This window comes from Solanum tuberosum, unplaced genomic scaffold (genome assembly GCF_000226075.1).
Source record: "Solanum tuberosum cultivar DM 1-3 516 R44 unplaced genomic scaffold, SolTub_3.0 scf00164, whole genome shotgun sequence".
NCBI classification, from domain to species: domain Eukaryota; kingdom Viridiplantae; phylum Streptophyta; class Magnoliopsida; order Solanales; family Solanaceae; genus Solanum; species Solanum tuberosum.
The window spans coordinates 782,006-800,513 of NW_006239092.1; the positions used below are offsets into that span (position 1 = coordinate 782,006).

Sequence of the window (18,508 nt, forward strand, 5' to 3'; positions counted from 1 at the left end):
TTCTTTTTCGTTACACCTTGTTTAGATGGTTGTTACTCGTTGTATTATATTGGATTGTTAGTTTGTGTAACAACACCTATCCAGGGGTGATATTGCCAAATCTAAAACATAAAGGACGTGAATGTAATTAACCTATTTCCTGAACGCGTCGGTTTGTAGTGAATTTTACTGAATTACGAAAAATGGAAGAAGAAGTAAGAAGCATCGCTTTACAAATCATTAGATTTTTCTTCCTGTAAAGATTCACGTTAAACTTTCCAATTTGATCTCTTTTTTTTTTTTTTTCTACTTTTCTTTCTTTCAACATCAAGCAATTTATAGCACCCAAGAAACAAACAAGTTTCTCACTCTTTCAGCTGACACATAGTTTTTGATTGATTCATCTTCTCTGATTCTTTTATTTTCTCATATTTCCATTTCTTGAAACTTTTCTAAGAAATTCCCACAAAATATGATTCATTTCTGAAATCAATCACTTTGTTTTCTTGGTTATTTGGGTATTGAGGGATTCGAATTTTCCACTTTCTTTCCAAAGTTGTAATCTTTTCAGTGTATTGCTATTTGGGGTTTTTCTTGATTTGGGTTGGAAAAAAGGGGGTGAATCAAAAAGTTGGTTTTTGAGATTTTCTTGGATTTGGGTGTTGTGGGTATTGGTTAAAATTGAGTCTTTTGTTCATTTAAGTTTTTGATCTGTTGGCGTATTCTTGGAAGTTTGTGGTTGTTGTTTGGTGGATTGATGAGAGTTTGAAGTGGATTGGTGATTGTGAGAGATTGTTTGAATGGCTTTAAAAGAGTTGATTGAGATCAAGTTCAGGCTTGCTGATGGCAGTGATATTGGACCCAACAAGTATACACCTGCCACCACAGTGGGTTCTCTTAAAGAAAAGATAATTGCACAGTGGCCCAAAGGTTTTCATTTTCTCTAGCTTTTACTGTATATGTGAATTCAGGGCAGTTTGGTTCATCTTAATAGCCAGCTCTTGTTTGGGTGCATAATTTGTTTGCTTGTTGGATATTTTGGTGTTTGGATTTAAAATTTAGTGCTTCTGTTTTCAGAATGAACATATTTTGTTCTGATGACAATCGTTCTTGTATTAGTCTTGTATTTCTATTGGTTGATTATCTAACCTTGATTATTGTATTTTCTTGTTGTTGTCCTGCTTGTTGTTCTTGTCGTCGTCTTTTTCATCTGTTTTGAGCTGAGGGTCTATCGAAACAGGCCTCTCTATCTTTTTAAGGCAGGGGTAAGGTTTGTGTACAGTGTACACACTACCCTCCCCAGATTCTACTTGTGGGGTTACACTGGGTAGGTTGTTGTTGACAATCATTCTTGTACTTTCTTGTTGCTGTTCTCTCTTGGACCAAGGGGGAGGGGGTATGCTTGGATGAATATATAAAAGGAATCTATCACTATAATTGAAATGGAACAGTTAATTGTTGTGTTGACTGTAGTTTCTGCCTCATGAAAATATACATAAAGCTTGTCTTTTCAATTATAAGGATAGATTTCTTTTTATCTTTTTTCTGTCATGATGCAAGATTGTAAACAAGGCATATATACATGGTATGGCATCATAGATTTCCATTTGGCTTACCATTACAATAATTTTGATGCATTTTGCTATGTGAGTGAATAAAGCTTTGCATTTGATTACTCTTTATAGTTCCTCTTTTCCTCCTTTGGCCAGCATATCCTGTACTATATATAGGTTAAAAGGTCAATGTTTTGTGCACAAACACTGCACAGTGCAAACCTGCTGCATGTTGATTAACAAAAGGTGACCTAATTAACACACATATAAGGCCTCTATCTTTATACTGATCTTGAATAATTATTGCAGAGGCAATTGTCTCATATCCACAAGGATTTGTTATATTGGTCATCAATTTGTTGAGTTTATTTGATACTCTTATGTACTTCTGGCCCTTAGTTACATATGCGAATATTATTAGTGTTGAGTACATCTCCTGATTGGTTTTAGATATCCCTGTGTTTGTTGTGCCATGTTTTGTGAATATTTGTCTTAACCTGTTAAATTCACTTGTAGTTAATGCTACAAGATTATGGTGTGTGCCTAATTGCTTGATATTTGTAACTTCTGTTTATTTGTAAAACTGCGTTAGGTTTAGTCACTGGCAAGTACAATTGAATAATTGAAAGGAAATCTTAAGTTTATTCGCAATATTGGTAAATTAAGCTTAGATTGTTTTACAATACATTAGAACTCTTACTTGTGGACTTCACCACCTCTTTTGCAAGAGTAGTTAGCTTCGTTTTAGCAAATCTAACCCTTCGATCATCTGACAAGTCATACAAGTCAAAATATTCCTCCATAGCTGATAGCCAATCAGCAAATATTGTTGGATTGAGCTTTCCATTAAAAACTGGTAACTCCATTTTGACTTTCTTTCTGATGTTCCCTGTTGTACCTTGATTTTCATAGAGGGTTCTGTTTAGGAGAGTTCTACTCAGTGGTGGTTGAGGCATCTGCAGAGGCCTTTTCGCCACAAGTCCTCTTTTTTCAGTTGGATTAGTTGGTTGGTCAAGCTGTTGAACATCTTCTCCGGTCTCTAGTCCTTCAAGCAAAACAACTCGGACAGATTCTTTTTTTCCTTTCGCTGGTAAATTAGTTGGCAACTGTGAATTCTGCAACTCAAGGGCTCTCACACGAGTTTTTATATTCTGAACCTCTTCAATTAACTTCAGTAGCAACTCATCCCTTTGAATATCGGTTAGCTTTCCGCAACTAGGCTTTTCCACGTGATTTGACATGATACTGATGACCCCTCAAATACGAATTAAGAAAAAATGAAGAGATGAATGAGGAGAAGAAGAGAAAGAGATTACATATATTTCTGAAACATCTTTGGTCCAATGTTTTGCTGCAATCTGATGGTAAAGATGCATTTTATAAGGACAGTTACTTGGGCACCAAGTAAGGATGAAAGCTGTTTGTAGACTTGCTTCCTCATGATTCCATAGACTTGCTGCCCAAGTTTAGACTATTGAAGCATTTAAAATACAAATACTGCATAATATTGAAACATCTAAAAGATAGTATAGAACTCTAAAATACGAATTTCTGTGTCTCACTGGTGAACCTTTGAGCATATATACACCAGATTCAGCTGACGCAGATCCCCTTTTAACAACGGATATGTGAATGCACTTGCTAAGAAAATGAACTTAAAAAACTTTAAGGTCTAAATATTTCTTATGATAACATGAGCTCTGGAATTTGAATCTCTTTGGTCTTTTCCGGATCTTTTTTATTTTACATTACTGTTGGCCAGTAATTGCGAATTGATGAAAAGGGATATCCTCCCATCATTCCTCATATTGCTTTGAAGCCAATTAAAAAGTGTTTTATTTGTTAGACTAATGACAAGGCTCTGATAACGGCAAAGTAAACTAGGATGTTATCATTTGTTCATCTGACTGTCATATGCTTAATTTTGAAGACCATCTCAGAAAGCTACAACAGGAGCACGTAATATAGTTCTAGGTGTATTCTCCTTCTCCACATGTTTGGTTTTAGAGGAAATTTGAATCAGAAATCACAAATGTGCTGCTCTTAGTTTATCTATTCTTTTAGTCACCTATAATCGTCTTGCTGACGGAGGATCTTTTTCATGGCAGATAAAGATTCTGGGCCAAAGACAATAAATGATGTGAAGCTTATTAATGCTGGAAGGATACTTGAGAACAATAAAACACTTGGTGAATCAAGACTTCCAGTTGCTGAAGTTCCAGGAGGTGTCATCACTATGCATGTTGTTGTACGCCCACCTATGAATGAAAAAGCCCGTGGTAAGTTCACAATTTGTTGTAATCATAGAAACTCAGATCATGATAAATGTGTATTAGATAGATGCTTCAATGTATCATGTTGTCGTTTTTGTAGTACATGACAATAATAGGACAGCCTTCCGTCACAAATCACCGGTAGCTCGTATTGGATATTTTTACGTAACCAAAGTGTCAATCAGTAGAAGTGATGAGATTACCTTTTCCTGTTTTCAATTTTCCTTGATGTATCTTGTTGTAGATTCTTGTTGATACAAAAAAACAAATTGTTTGGTACAACTGGTACTTTTGGTACTCTATGCATATTTTGCTTGTGTCAAAACTCATCATCGCCTTGTTAACCTCTGAGCCCTAAAGAATTGGGGTGGAGGAAGGAATTTTTAGGTTGTAAAGAAAAAACTAGTTTGTCAAGTGTCGGATGATAGCTCCAATTCAACTTCACAGCTATGATGCACTTTCTCCGAGGGTCTTCATTTCTGTTTATGATTGTTAATTGTGCTGTTCAATAAGAGTTCAAACTTAAGTGAAGCCTGAGAAATTTATATGTTGATGTATGTTACAGATATTTTATGATTTCTCTGGAGACTCTTTAAATTATTTTGTTCTATAGTGATTCCTTGTTATAGGGATCACTCCCATGTGCAATGTACATGATGCTTTGTGTCTTTGGGAAAATTTTATGAGCTTCTGCATTTCCATCCATAATCTATTTATTTGATTCTTCTTTTTAGTTCTATCTTTTCTGAAGCCTTCTGCTGAATGAAGATTCAATGCATTTGTTACAGATAAACTACAGGATGATTCCATGAACAAAGGCGGGTGTGCATGCACAATCTTGTAATCCGTCTAACCATATAACAGAATTATTCCAGTTCAGTAATATTCCGTAGCTCTTGGATTTTTCAGTAGCGGATCTTTGGATGCATCCAAGAAGTATCAAATGGCAAAATTTGAAGTTCAATTATCATTCAAGCTCTTTGCTTTTACCTTTAGATTTCAGCTTGACAAACTTGCTTAGAAGGCTAAAAAGGATTTGGTGCACTGCTGTGTAGGAACTTTTGTGGGAGGTACGAAAAATTTTCTTCCTTTGTTCAGGTGGGTAAACAAGGGAACAAGAAGAACAAAAGAATTGTTCAAGATTATAGTTGGTTTGATTTCTTTAAATTTGCAATCATATAACTATGAAGAACTTACAAATTCAGGCATGTGTACTTTGTTGTTGTTGCATCATTTCTTTTGTCATTGATGATCCAATGTCTATGGAATTAAATTCACCGTAACAATTTATATTGTTTATGTTATTTCCCAAGTTACTTGAGCTGAGAGTCTATCAAAAACCTCTCTACCATGTAAGGGTAAGGTCTGCATACACATTACCCTCCCCATACTCCATTTGTGGAATTACACGGGTATGTTGTTGATGTATGTTATTTCCAAAGTAGGATATGGTCCTACTTCCATCTCCAGCAATATGATGCATGTCAAATTCCAGCTTACATTATATCTTAAAGCTGTGCCACAGGGAGGCACCCAAATTGAAAACTTAAAAAGGACAGCAATTGAGTTGTAACAAATTTTTATGCCTCTTGCGTGGCTTAAAGTAGGAGAAACTGAGCTAATTACAGGATAATCTAATTTCTATACATAATATTACAGCCAAATACAGGTATAAAATGGAAAAATGAGGCTATAACATATGGGATATCTAGATCTACACATAACTTAAATGGGTTACAAAATCTGACAGCCACAGTTTAACATTTACAAGGAGCAAGTCAGCTTGCAGGGTTGGTTCCTCCATATTTGGGACTTATCTTGGCATGCTTGTCCATAAAAGTGAACCAACTTTTAGAGCTGACATCAAGACAAGGTGTGGAAGTCTTGCACGTTGACACTCTTCGCGAAACTAGCAAATCAAGAAATGGATTGAAAGAGTGCCTACGAAGGACTGTCTACAATGGAGGATGAGGAGCGATTTAGTTGCATGAGCTTTGTCCTAGATGCTCTGACATTCTTGAGTGTCATCTTCAGTTTTTGCCTTTCGCCTTCAACCTCAGCAAACTGGAGGCTTAACTGAGAGTACCGATCGTGCATTTCCCTCAGTTCATTCTCCTTAGCTACTTGCTTTTCTTTGATTTCCAACATTTCCTTGATCAACTCATTGATGTCTCTGAAGCTTTTGAAGATTGCTTCGTCATCACTATGTTGTTTCAGAAACGAACTGAAGCATAAATAAATTACTTAGTCACTTCTATAGTATTTTATCCTCGCAATAAATATCATCACATTGAACCCCAAGAAAACAACACATTTTCACTGTGAAAACAGAAAATCTCTTCTAGATAGTTACTTCTCCAGTAAGCTTCCTAACGAAAGACAGAAATTACTGATATGGCAATAGCCTTGGATACTGCTTATTGCCACAAAAGCAGATTAAAAGAAAATATTCGTCTTTTAATGTCTTCATAGATAGACATAGGAAATGCTTCAAGGAATTCCTTCTAGAACATGATTTACAGATTCTATATATGCAGTTCAGTATATGAATTATGTGAACTTCATTTGTAATTCTTAGTATAATTGAGAAGCTAGGCAAGAAGTGTTCAGAAAGCCATTTTGATGCATCACCTGTCAATCAGCTACATGTAAAATACTATTATTTCCATAAAAAATTTCCAGAATAAAGCAATATGTCCGAGGAAAACATAATCGATGTTAGCATAGATTTACAGCAACAGATCAAACATAGACAGTAATATCAATTGTTAGCAGTGGAAGACTCAATTTAGCAACATGAGAAATTAAGCAGGGCTGGCCAATGTTCTTGAGAATGTTGATTAAGCAGCGTGAAATCATAAATGAAAAGTTTTACTATAATTAACTAAAAGAAATGGAAGAATGAAGTATCTGCCAGGGCCAATTAAGCAGAAGGCACTTACCTCTGGAACAAACTCGGTTTATTTTTTGCCTTCAATGCTTCAGCAAGCTCAATTTCCAGGGCAAGTACCCTCTCCAATGCATTACCAGTGATAGCTATATCCTTGAATGTTGGGAACATGCTTCGGAGCTCTTCATTTGCCTTGCAGATTAAGAACCATGATAAATAGTGATCAGCGCACAATAACATATTCAACTACAATATATACAAGTTATCTCAGTATACCTTGTGTAACTGCGCGAGTTCGCTCTGAAAAATTTCAAAGCCTTGATCGGAATAATGGTCCTCAGGAATGAGAGAGTTTTCACGTTTCATCCTTTCCAACTGCAAGTCAAGTAAAAGAAAAAAATTGATATGACACCACCATATATCTCACTTGTAATCCGATTGTTGACTCAAAGTTGGATCAACAAATACCTCTTCATGTAGATGCTCCATGCTAGACCTCAAATTCCTGCTTCCAAACTGTTCACTGCTGAAATCTATATGCCTTCCATTGCTGGGTGGTGAGTAACCTTCAAGAGGTGCATCTCCAGTTGTTGCATGCACACCTACTGATGCGGCATCCTGTAAATGATTGAAAAGGAAGAAAAAACTAAGTACTTCAAAAACCAAAGGACTCCATGAAGTAAAAAACAAAAGCAATCTGCGCAATCAGAGACATTGATTAACTATATTTACTTCATCACATCAGTTAATTAGGAAAGTGTAGGGGTATATTTACTATTTATTTTATGTTACTACATTTCATCATGCGAGTTCTGTAGCCTTTAACTGTGTAGCTCAAAAAATGAATATTTAAATAAGGTCTTCAAGAAAACATTCTACATCACTACCACATTAGTAGTTCTTGTCAGAGAGCTTACCGGACTGAGTAGAAGTTTCACTGGTGAGCTTGATTCTTCACTTCTATCATCCATAAATAAGGTTGTTTCCTTCACATTCCAAGCATCAGATGAATCCTCTCGAGGTGTGGCATCAGGAGAAGGATTTACATTTGTCTCATTAGGCGCAAGTTCAACTTTGCTCATCTGGCCATTTTCTCTCTTAGATACAACAGAAGATGTGACGTTCATCAGCTCTTCTCTAGTCGAAGTAAGTTCAGCTGCAATTCTGGAGTATTCTCTCGCTCGTTCTTGCAAAGTTATTTCAAGTTTTTCCTTTTCTTCCTTGCAACACTCTAGACTTAGCAGAGCACACTCCAATTCTGCCTTTATTCTGTCATGATCTTTCATTATTTCACGCTTATCAGAAAGCAGAGACTGTAACTCAGATTCCAAAGACAAGATTTTGAGAGCTAGGTCTTCATTTTTCCTCAAGTGCAAAGCTTCAGATCTCTTCCTGCTTTCAATTTCATCTAATGCATCCTGTAACTTCAAAAGCATATCTTCTCCGTGCTTTTTGGAGATAGAAACTTGTTGCTTCAACTCTTGGAATTTTGATTCATATTGCTCTTTTATAAAGACTATCCGTAAGGATTCTTGCATAGCAACAGGTGGTCCTTCAGATTCTCTTTTCTCGCGAACCTGGAGACATTCTGCATCAGCCTTATCCTTAAGCTCCTTCAAATGGATGGATAAGTTTCTGAACTCTTCGGTTTTCAAGGCCTGCTCAGAGAGCTTGTGAGTTAGCTCATTACACTTGTGGGTGAGCTTATTACATTGCAACTGCAAGGTGACCATTTCATCTTTGTTGTTCTCCTGTAAGATCCTGTAGGGGTGCAGTTCATCTAATTTGCCTCGGAGCACAATCACCATGATCTCCAGTTCCTCCTTGCAAAGTGACAAGTAATTAAGTTCTTCTTCAGCATTTGCCAGCTGGTTCTTCAACTTCCCCACTTCAAGAGCATGATGATTATTAGTTTCGAGGAGAGAATCCTCCAATATTGTCATCTCCTTTTTGTATTCCTCAAGTTTCACTGTGTTAACATACTTGGCATCTGAAAGAACATTATTTTGAGCAATAGAAGCTTCTAAGTCAGATCTAACAGAAGAAAGAGATCTTAGCAACTCCTTGTTTTCTTTAATTGAACAAGCCTCACTTGCAAGGCATTGATTCAAGTTGGCCTGTAAATCATGACATCTCTTCTGAAGCTCGGCAGTGGACCCATCCGATGATTTAAGCTGCCGCACAAATTCCAGATTAAGTGTTTCACAGTGGCTCATGGCAACTGTGAACTTAACATCAGAAGCTATGGCATACTCTTGTATTTCTAGCATGTGCCTTTTAAGATCAGAAAAATAGGAAACCTCTAGCTGAAGTTTTTCCATTTGCTTACTACGCTGCTGCAAAAGATGGTCAAGTCTAGATTTCTCCGTTCCTAACTCTGATGCCAACTGCCTGAAATGCACCAGATCAGCATTTTGCTTTTCCAAATCCAGCAACTTCTCATTCTTCTCGTTCAATTGAGAAGTAAGATCTCGCACTGAGCTCTCTAAACCAGAAACACAGGACAAATCATTCTGAAGCTTAGCCACATGCTCATCACGCTGCAGCACAAGTTGGTCAAGTCTACATTTCTCCACTTCAAAATCTGCTGCCAGCTGCCTAAAACTTACTAGTTCAGCATGTTGCTTTTCCAAGTCCAGTAACCTGTCATGCTTCTCATTCAATTGAGAAGTAAGATCTCTGACTGAGCATTCTAAACCAGAAACACAGGACAACTCTTCCTGAAGCTTTGCCACATGCTCATCACGCTGCTGCAAGAGCTGATCAACTCTAGATTTCTCCACTCCTAACTCTGATGCCAGCTGCCTGAAATGCACCAGCTCAGACAGCTCAGCATTTTGCTTTTCCAAATCCAGTAACCTGTCATTCTTCTCGTTCAGTTGAGAAGTAAGTCCTAGCACTGAGTCCTCTAAACCAGAAATACAGGACATCTCTTCCTGAAGCTTAATGATATGTTCACCGCGCTGCTGCAAAAGCTGATCATGTCTAGATTTTTCCACTTCTAAATCTGATGCCAGTTGCCTGAAATGCACCATTTCAGCATTTTGCTTTTCCAAATCCAGTAACCTGTCATGCGTCTCATTCAATTGAGAAGTGAGATCTCTTACAGAACCCTCTAGACCAGACACACAGGATAACTCCTGCTGCAGCTTTGCTGCATGCTCATCATGCTTCTGCAAAAGATGACTAAGTCTAGATTTCTCAATCTCTAACTCTGATGCCAGCTGCCTGAAATGCACCAGTTCAGCTATTTGCTTTTCCAAATCCAGTAACCTGTCATCCTTCTCATTCAACTGCAAAGTAAGATTTTGCACTGAACCCTCTAGTTTATCTTTAAGACTTCTCTCAAGTTGCAATTCATCTTGCAACTTGTCTCTCAGATGACTAACTTCTGACGTAAGCTTGGCAAATTCCTCAGACTTGTCATGTAGAGAGGTCATGAGATCCTCCTTCTCTTGTACTAGTTCAGAAATGGTTAAGTCATTCTGCTCAAGCTCAGTAGCTATAGAGTCCAAACCAAAGATCTCTCGAGAAATATCCCCATTCTTCGAGACTAAATTTTGTAGCTCGACTTCAAAGGCAGCAAGATCATCCAGAAGCTCCCTGTTCTGTTGTGCATATTTTTCTTCAACTTCAGAGTTAAGGTGAAGTTTGTTGGTCACAGATTCAAGTTCAACCTGAAGTTTCTCTACGAGAGCAGTTGACACATCAAATTTAGCTACCATACTCTGTATATCTTTTTTATACTTTTGCTTCATGCAAATTATTTCTGATCTAATAGCATTCAAAGACACCTCAGCAACTGATTTTTCACTTTCTAGATTTTGCTTCTCCTGCATAAGATGAAGGATCTTGCTAGACACACTATACTGCACCTCTTCCAGTTGCATGGTGAGACCTCTTATATCCCTGAGCTCCAACTCATGGGAAGAGGAATTGCATAGAAGAGATAGTTCCTTCTCATAAGAAACCAGCATACCAGCCAACTTACCCTGCACAAAGCTAATATCTTCATGAAGATTTTCATTTGAGGAAGCCAAGCCCTCTGAGTTGGCTCTGACAGTTAGCAAATCATCCTTCAGAAGTGAAATCTCATCTTGAAGCCTACTGTTGTTCAACAATTCCTGCTTCAATGAAGTGGAGAGTGCTATATTTTCTTCCACACAAGCTTCATATCTATTCTGAGCTTCCGTATGTTGCACCATGATTGCTTCCAATTCCATGATCTTCTCAGTGAGGAGACAGTTTGCCTTTGAAAGACTCACGAGTTCAGCTTCCAAAGATTGATTCTGCAGAACAAGATCGCTGCATCTGAGGATGCAACTTGCTTTCTCCTCATGCAAAATGTGAACATCTTCCAAAGCAGCCTGCAATCTTATAGCCATCTGCTCCTTGTTGAAATTTGAAGCCTCCAAGTGCTGAGCAAGTTCATACATATCTCTTTTCATCATTCCAGCATTAGCATTAGCTTCAAACACAGTTTCAAGTAAGACTCTGGAGAATATATCCAAGTGCAAGTTAACTGAATGCATTTCACCAAGTTCTTCTTCAACCTTCCTGTAAAGCTCCTCCTGCAAGCATAGTGATCTTTTCAAGTCATCAGTAAGGACATCTCCATTGAGTGTTAGTTTCCTTGCAATCACATGTTGATCCTTAGACCGCAACTGCTCGGTATTATCATATTCTTCTAAATTCTGAACAACATCTGCATACCCAAGGAATTGTGATTGTGAAGGTTCTGGGATCGCTTGCTTGATGAGGTTCTCATTAGTCTCAAACATGGACACAACCTGTGAGGAAAGAAGCTCCAAATCCTTTTGCAGCTTATCTACTGCAATAGAATAATTCAACCGGGCTCTTTTCAGAGCTGCTTCTGAAGTAGCGGCTCTTCTCTCAAGCTCCTTATTAAGTGCATCCAAATCACGTCTCTCATCAGCAAGCTGTAACACACGTTGACTCATATCTTGTTGCATTAATTCCATTTCAGCTTTGCTACTAGATATGGTATAAAGGCAAGTTGAATGTTCATTCCTTAGATTCTGCAACTCTGCCAGCATTTGCTTCTGATTTTCCTCGAGCTCTTGGACAAGAGCTTCATAGTAACACTCCATCTGATCCATTTTTCTCAACAGATTTTCCCTTTCAACCTTCGCCTCATCCACTTCTCTTACCAGATCAAAAATTTTGGCTTTCATTGCATCAATAGCAACAGTGGAATCAGTTCCTTGAGAAACCAGAGGAGGTATGCCAATATGATGAAGCAAGTTTTCTGGTGTACAAAGATCCAATTCCAACCCAAGCCCTGGCAACGGCAGTTCGATATTGGGTAAATCTGTTGCTCTAGTCTCCTTTACATCCACTGATGTTACTTTATTTAGCAATGACATCTCATCTCTTGCTCCTAGTTTGACCTCCTGTACAATTTGAAGCAATGCCTCCAATTCCGAATGAAGAAACCTGTAGTCTCTTTCATAGAATCCAAGACAAACTTTATTTTGAAGTTCTTTGATTCTATCTTCAACCACTGAAATTCCTTTCATCCATCTAAGCTGTAGATCTTGAACTAAGTGGCCAGAATCAGCACCACAACTTTCACCACCATGATTTTGACAGCTTGATTTCAAAGTTCTTAGTCTTTCAATACAATCTTTGAAATTTGAACATTCTGATTTAAGGACAGAAACCTCTTTTGCCAACTCTTCACTAGAGGATATCTCAGCAGTAAGTAGCTGAGAAAACTTTTCTGTTTCAGAGCCCAATTCATTAGCTTGACTTTGCAGAGTGCTTACCTCCAGCTTAAGCTCAAGAATTGATGATTCTGCCAATTCCAGGCTTGCTCTAAGTCTATTATTCTCCTCATAAGCAATTGCCAATTCATTATCCATTGAGCAGTCTGACGCCCATCCATGAACTGAACTACTACTCTGGGCCATTGCTTGACTGTCAGATTTATTACCTTTCTCCGACTGCATGCCTTGACTATCAGTTTCATGTGCACTTGATGAATCATGTTTTTCGGCGTATAGACTCTCTGAAGTATTGGAAGAGCCATCAAATCCAGCTGTCAAATCGGCATATTCGTTTAGTTCCACTTCCTCCTCAACAGAAGAGAGTTCTTTAGCCTCTGGTCTGAATCTGACCCTTGAACTAACCTACATCAGAACAAATGGAACCAGAATCAGCAAATGAGATAGAAGCAAATCAAGAAATTTGCAAATCGAACAAAGACAAAAAAAAAAGATCTAATTTCTCATTGTCATGAATGACCAGTAAATTTATTCTATTTTTCTAGAACATTTGTTCAAATCGCCAAATTGGCATGGTCAAGTAACAGGCTAAATAAAGCTGGTACTTGCGATTCAGGAGTTTGGCAACTGTACAGAAATTCATGATAATGATCAAAGGCAAGGAAACAATAAGATCATATAGGAAGTCACAGAAGCTTATTTGACCAACAGCAATGTGTTAGGAACTAACAGTTAGGTGGTTCACAAGCCATCACAACATTTATATTTTCGTTTGAAAGATCAAAAAACTCAATCACATCTTCATGCTTGGCTGCTGATAACTACCTACTCTAAAACTAGAATTGAGACTCTAGATCACCAAATGAAATACAAAGGGATCATCCATCATCAACTGTGTATTCAAGAAGACTTTACTGGTGCTAACAATAATCAGACCTTATCGATGTGATCATGGCCAGTCTCTCCTGAAAATAGGACTTTCCCAGTAACAGGGTCATCATTTTTGTTCTCTCCTGACTGCAAACCTCTCTCCCTATGTTCCCTTTGCTGCTCAAATTCTCTGCAAGCAAATGCATCTTCTGTCACTTGCTCATAAGAAAAATCATGTGGCTTTAGATGTTAAGATGTGCTACCTGAATCCTGTTTTAGATGTTAGCAACTGAACTGTGACCTGGAGCAACAACATGCAATTAAACAACAAATTAAACAAAAGTGAGAAAAATAAATAACAGAATACATAGAAATGAATAACTATAAATTCAGAACTAATATGTACAGAGAAAAGTAATCATCAAATAGATTTGTGAGGGGAAAAGATTGACTGGTAGATCAGATATCCTACAATCATGCTGATATAATATTATCCTAATATAATGATGTTTATGTTGCAGCCTAATGAGTAGTGAGTGTCAAACTGATGAAGATTAAGTTTGACTAGGTTGACATAGCAGATGATAGGAGTTCTCTTAGGTATGTTACTGGTTCAGCAAGAAAGAAGAAGTAAAGGTTACTGATCCATAGATCCCTATCAAGTTCCATGAGCATCCAAACTGCTCATGTAAAAAGGTATACAGCAATCCAAAAGCAGAAATGTACTTATAGCAGAAGCTCAATATATAGTTCCAAGCAGGTGTTTAGGTGAGTAAGCTACAAAACGTAATATAACTGCAGCTGCTTGAGAGGCATTGGTTTTGCCTAAGAGCAGTGCTTGAATTCTAGAAGATTGGAAATGGTGAAAACAAAAAGGATGTCACTGCAACTAACACAATTAAGGGTGATTATTAATTTCAGGTAGTAAACATGCCAATTGAGAATACTTTTCTTGTATCAACCAAAAACAATTTGTTATAGCACATCATTATGACTTAAAACACAAATCTAGACATATGCTGAAGGTGATCAAGTAGAAGTGCTAGAAGGAGCAATATTTGCCTCACATGTAATATGGTTCCCGCATTGCATCCTTGAAGAGGTAAAGCAACAGCAGAAGGCTTCGATGCTTCAGCATAATCAGCAAGATCAATTGTTGCCTCACCCAGGATACTAGACCGTGAAGAACCCTGAGAGTAGTATCAGATTCAAAGAGAAAACTATTAACAGCATCGAAGAGGAAAATTAATTCACTCAGTACCAAGAGACAGGTTTAAGTTTTTAAAATCTGCATTCATCAGAATTCAGCTGTCAGGAGAGTCAACCAGGAATTCAAGTATAAGCTATCTAGAAACTTTTTCTTCCACTTTTGGTGATAAGGTAAAGCCATATAGAAGCTAAACAGAAAGAAAATATACCATGGAAACCACAAGTTTGTATAGCTTCTCATCAAATTGCTTGGTTTTGACATCTTGAAGAAGCCTTGTCGTTTCATAAATTGGATCAGCCCATTTGCATGTTCCATTTCTTACATTGGCTTTGGTTGTCTTGGCAATTGTTTTTCCAGAGTCAGCAGGGCTAAAAGATATGAATAACTTGTCCCATCCAGTTTGTGGTGTCTGTAACACCAAAAGGCAACTTTCAGTCAATGCTTGTTCTATGGTAATGTATACTGGACGTTGGCTTCTGGTTTTAATTTAATCCATCACCAAAAGTACAAGACAGCACAGTGAACTTCGCATCAATTATATGGTTTTCCCGATGGATATATTAGAAAAATATACGTATTAAATATTAAACACTCTCTTCTAGCAAATGTTTTTGTCCATCGACTAGGTAACTAATACTAGTTACTGAAAAGATAATGATAGGAAGTATTTTGAAGGTTCTGCATCAGCACTAGATAAGTTCAAAGCTATACATAGAGTAGAATACAAGAACAATCAGGTTATTATTGCTATAATCCTAAGAAATTGGTAAACTCAAGGAGTTGCAGTATGTGCCTCTATCTTGATAAAAGAATCTTTAGGCATTATTGAAATTTGATTTTATCTCGTCTTCAGCAAGCATTTAGCAGCCAAGTGTAAAAGCAAATTGCTTCCCATCTACTGAAACAGTCATCACATTCTATACTAAGGTACATCTGTCCATCAGGTATTACTAACTTGAAATAAAAAGAGTTCAATCTTACGTGAGTAGCATTAAATTGAAGCCGAAAGACCACTTTCACTTTATTCTTCTCAAGCTTCCACTTAGTGATCCTTGACATTGTTGCATATCCAGTCTAGCATCAGCTACAAACCATCATTTCCCCAAATTCAGATATCAGTTCACCTGAACAATTTGCCACAGAAAGTAGAAATATCAGAAAAGAAAGCATAACCAATACTCATTCACAGAAAAAGAAGATGAATGAGTTATTCATAAACCAATTAAACCTTGAAATGGCTTCTGAACATATGATATACATGATCCTCCAGATTATAAAACAAAATATTACCGTCTAGCTTCTACTCCCATTATTTTTAAGCATATTTCTACTGGAATAGAGAAGCCATAGCATTTGAAGGACTCCACATAAGAACTCATTTTAAAACCAAGCTACCTACTTAAAGCCACAATGACTTTCATGTTACGTAAGGTAAGGCAAAGTTAAACTAAGTCAAAAGCATGTAAACATTTCCAGTTATTGCATAGTGCAGGCATGACATACAGGGAGATAAGATTTAGCATGGAAGAACCTAGAGGTAAAATTAGGCTGGGAAGAAGCAAGAGGAAGAATTTAGGCCGGGAAGAAGCTACACTGAAACCTGTAAGCTGATTAAGCTGTTAGAGAACTTATTGTAACAACAACCCAATGTAATCTCCACAAGTGAGGTGTGTGGAGGGTAGAGTGTACGCAGTACGAGATAGAGAGGTTGTTTTCGATAGACCATCATCTTAAACAAAGCAGTTTGAGAACCCATTGTGATCATCTTAATTATAACAGGTCCACAAGATACTGAACCTCAATGAGACACTAACATTGATCCAAGCAAGCAGTCAATTAAAAACTAAACAAGTCTTAAGCTCAGAACAATTCCAAAAAAGATCAGATCTTGAAATTTGCAGCTGAACCTAAGTATAACAATCTCAAGATTGAGCTAAAACCCAGAAATACCTCTTCCAGTTTTGCAGAATGACTTAAAGATCCGGAAACCTCTTCTGATCCAGACCCCTAAATTCTCCACCAAGTATCTCAAAACTTCAAACAATGCAAACTTTTAAATACCCAACTTTAAACCCCCACAAAATGCAAACAAGATATTCCTGGACCCAAGAAGATCAAAGAAAACCTTAAAAATTTCCCAAAGTGAAAAAAGATGAGATCTTTTTCAACAAGACAGCAAGAATGAGAAATGGGAATCTACCATCTCAAAAGTCCAAGAAAACAAAGCTAAGAATAGATAAAATGAAAACAGTGAAGTACTAGTACACAACTACACAACTGCCTTTTTCACTACAGAAACAAACACTTCACAGTTACAGCAGAGAAATCACACGTCAGCTTCATAGAACAGTAGATTTCATTATTCAAAAGCTCAAACATCACATTCAAGAAAAAAAAAAAAAAAACACCCATTTCATAAAAATGGAATCTTGAAAAAACAGTGTTTATAGAATTTTCTATTACCTAATTGTAAGATCTGGGGGAACTTAGAAAACAAGGAAAAACCTTGAGAATCTTTAGAAAGAAGAGAAAGGGGAGACAGAAAAGACAATGGCTTTAGCGTAAAATAGCAGTAAAATATGGGGATTTAAAGTTTTTGAGTTTTCACCATTGAAATGAGCAGAGAGAGAGAAATGGAGGGGTTGAAATTTGAAATATAATGAAAATGAGGGGGTTTAAGATTAAAGAAAGAGATATCCCGCCAAAGTATGTAATTTTCAGTAATTAATTTTGTATTTAGTTTACTAATTAAGTATATAGGATTATAGGGTGCTCTTTTTATCTTGTTCTAAAAAATTAAAGTGTATGGAAAGTACTAAATTACCCTTAGTCAACACCGTCACTCTGGCACTTTTTTTTCTTTTATTTTTATTTTTTGTAGACAGAAAAAAAACAAAAAGAAATAAAAAGGGACTTCGAGTCTTTGACAACACATAGTTTTTTTCAGTATTTTATTCACTGTCCATTATATTACTACTAGATAATGTTGCCCGTGCTATGCACGGGCTCAATAATATAAATGGTATGTTTTGAGGCTAATAACGGTATTTTTAAAGTGATTGTTTGCGTGGATAAAGGAATAAGTTTTTTTTATCACAAATATGTACTTTCTTTGATGCTATTAAAGGCATAATAAGACTACCCACATATAACATTTTTTGAAATATTTTATGTTGTCAATTATCATGATTTATAGTATTTTACGTATAGATTCACTTACAAAAATTACAGTGGAATTTTTTGTATTTTTTGTAAACATATTTTATGTTGTCATTATCATGATTTATAGTATTTTACGTATAGATTCACTTACAAAAATTACAGTGGAATTTTTTGTATTTTTTGTAAACATATTTTATGTTGTCATTATCATGATTTATAGTATTTTTACGCAATTTTTAAAAATAAAAAACACTAAAAAAAAAAAAGACAAATAAATTAAAATTGACCCAATATATGTTATTTTTGTTGTCTCAATTTATGTGACACAAATAAAATTTGGAGAGTCATCCAAATTTCCATATTTTTTTTAAAAATATTTTTAAGTTATTAATTATTGTGATTTATAATATTTTTATGTAACTTTCAAATAACCTACATTACTGGTCACTTTGTCCTAATTTATGTGATATGGATAAAATTACAAAATTAACCCTTTTAAAATGTCTTTCAGATATTTTAAGTTGTTAATTATTATTATTTATAATACTTTTTTGGTAATATTAAAATGATATGTATTATTTTAAATATTTTAAAGCTTTTTAAGTCATTTGTAAATGATATATGTTGCTTCCTTGATTGAGACTTTTCCATTTGTGACACATATATATAGATATTTGGTGCCCGTGCCAGCACGGGCCCAATAAATATTTTTTTTTGTTTTAATTTATGTGATATAAATGGAATTTGAAGATCAGTCGATTTTTTATATGTTTTCTTAAAAATATATTTGAAGTTATTAAATTGTTGTGATTTATAGTATTTTT

At 36.3% G+C, this 18,508-nt stretch overlaps 2 protein-coding genes across 3 annotated transcripts; one reads left to right on the forward strand and one right to left on the reverse strand.

Moving 5' to 3' along the window:
* The first annotated feature begins 406 nt into the window (after nt 1-406).
* LOC102584302 (membrane-anchored ubiquitin-fold protein 3-like) lies at nt 407-5,035 on the forward strand. Its single transcript, XM_006353972.2, has 3 exons — nt 407-909; nt 3,641-3,811; nt 4,594-5,035. The coding sequence occupies exons 1-3, from the start codon at nt 780-782 to the stop codon at nt 4,647-4,649; spliced, it is 357 nt and encodes a 118-aa protein (XP_006354034.1). The 5' UTR covers nt 407-779; the 3' UTR covers nt 4,650-5,035.
* A 332-nt stretch (nt 5,036-5,367) lies between these two features.
* Nucleotides 5,368-17,153, reverse strand: LOC102583549 (putative leucine-rich repeat-containing protein DDB_G0290503). 2 transcript variants are annotated; one of them, XM_006353969.2, is made up of 12 exons: nt 16,986-17,153; nt 16,473-16,621; nt 15,504-15,646; nt 14,731-14,931; nt 14,380-14,502; nt 13,576-13,613; nt 13,379-13,502; nt 7,613-12,847; nt 7,164-7,313; nt 6,972-7,070; nt 6,748-6,887; nt 5,368-6,029 (listed from the first exon to the last, which is right to left on the reverse strand). In XM_006353969.2, exons 3-12 carry the CDS (start codon nt 15,579-15,581, stop codon nt 5,747-5,749), a joined length of 6,471 nt encoding a protein of 2,156 aa, XP_006354031.1. In that variant the 5' UTR covers nt 15,582-15,646; nt 16,473-16,621; nt 16,986-17,153; the 3' UTR covers nt 5,368-5,746. The 2 variants fall into 2 exon arrangements, with proteins under 2 accessions (XP_006354031.1, XP_006354032.1); XM_006353970.2 differs by lacking the exon at nt 16,473-16,621.
* Between the last annotated feature and the right edge of the window lie 1,355 nt (nt 17,154-18,508).

Bases quoted from the DNA above. Each gene is read 5' to 3' on its own strand.
- LOC102584302 (XM_006353972.2), top strand. From the start codon at position 780: ATGGCTTTAAAAGAGTTGATTGAGATCAAGTTCAGGCTTGCTGATGGC. The intron at 910-3,640 runs GTTTTCATTTTC...TTTTCATGGCAG, and splicing joins AATTGCACAGTGGCCCAAAG to ATAAAGATTCTGGGCCAAAG. The intron at 3,812-4,593 runs GTAAGTTCACAA...CATTTGTTACAG, and splicing joins TATGAATGAAAAAGCCCGTG to ATAAACTACAGGATGATTCC.
- LOC102583549 (XM_006353970.2), bottom strand. From the start codon at position 15,581: ATGTCAAGGATCACTAAGTGGAAGCTTGAGAAGAATAAAGTGAAAGTG. The intron at 7,071-7,163 runs GTATTTGTTGAT...CTTGACTTGCAG, and splicing joins TGGAGCATCTACATGAAGAG to TTGGAAAGGATGAAACGTGA. The intron at 6,888-6,971 runs GTATACTGAGAT...TTAATCTGCAAG, and splicing joins AACTCGCGCAGTTACACAAG to GCAAATGAAGAGCTCCGAAG.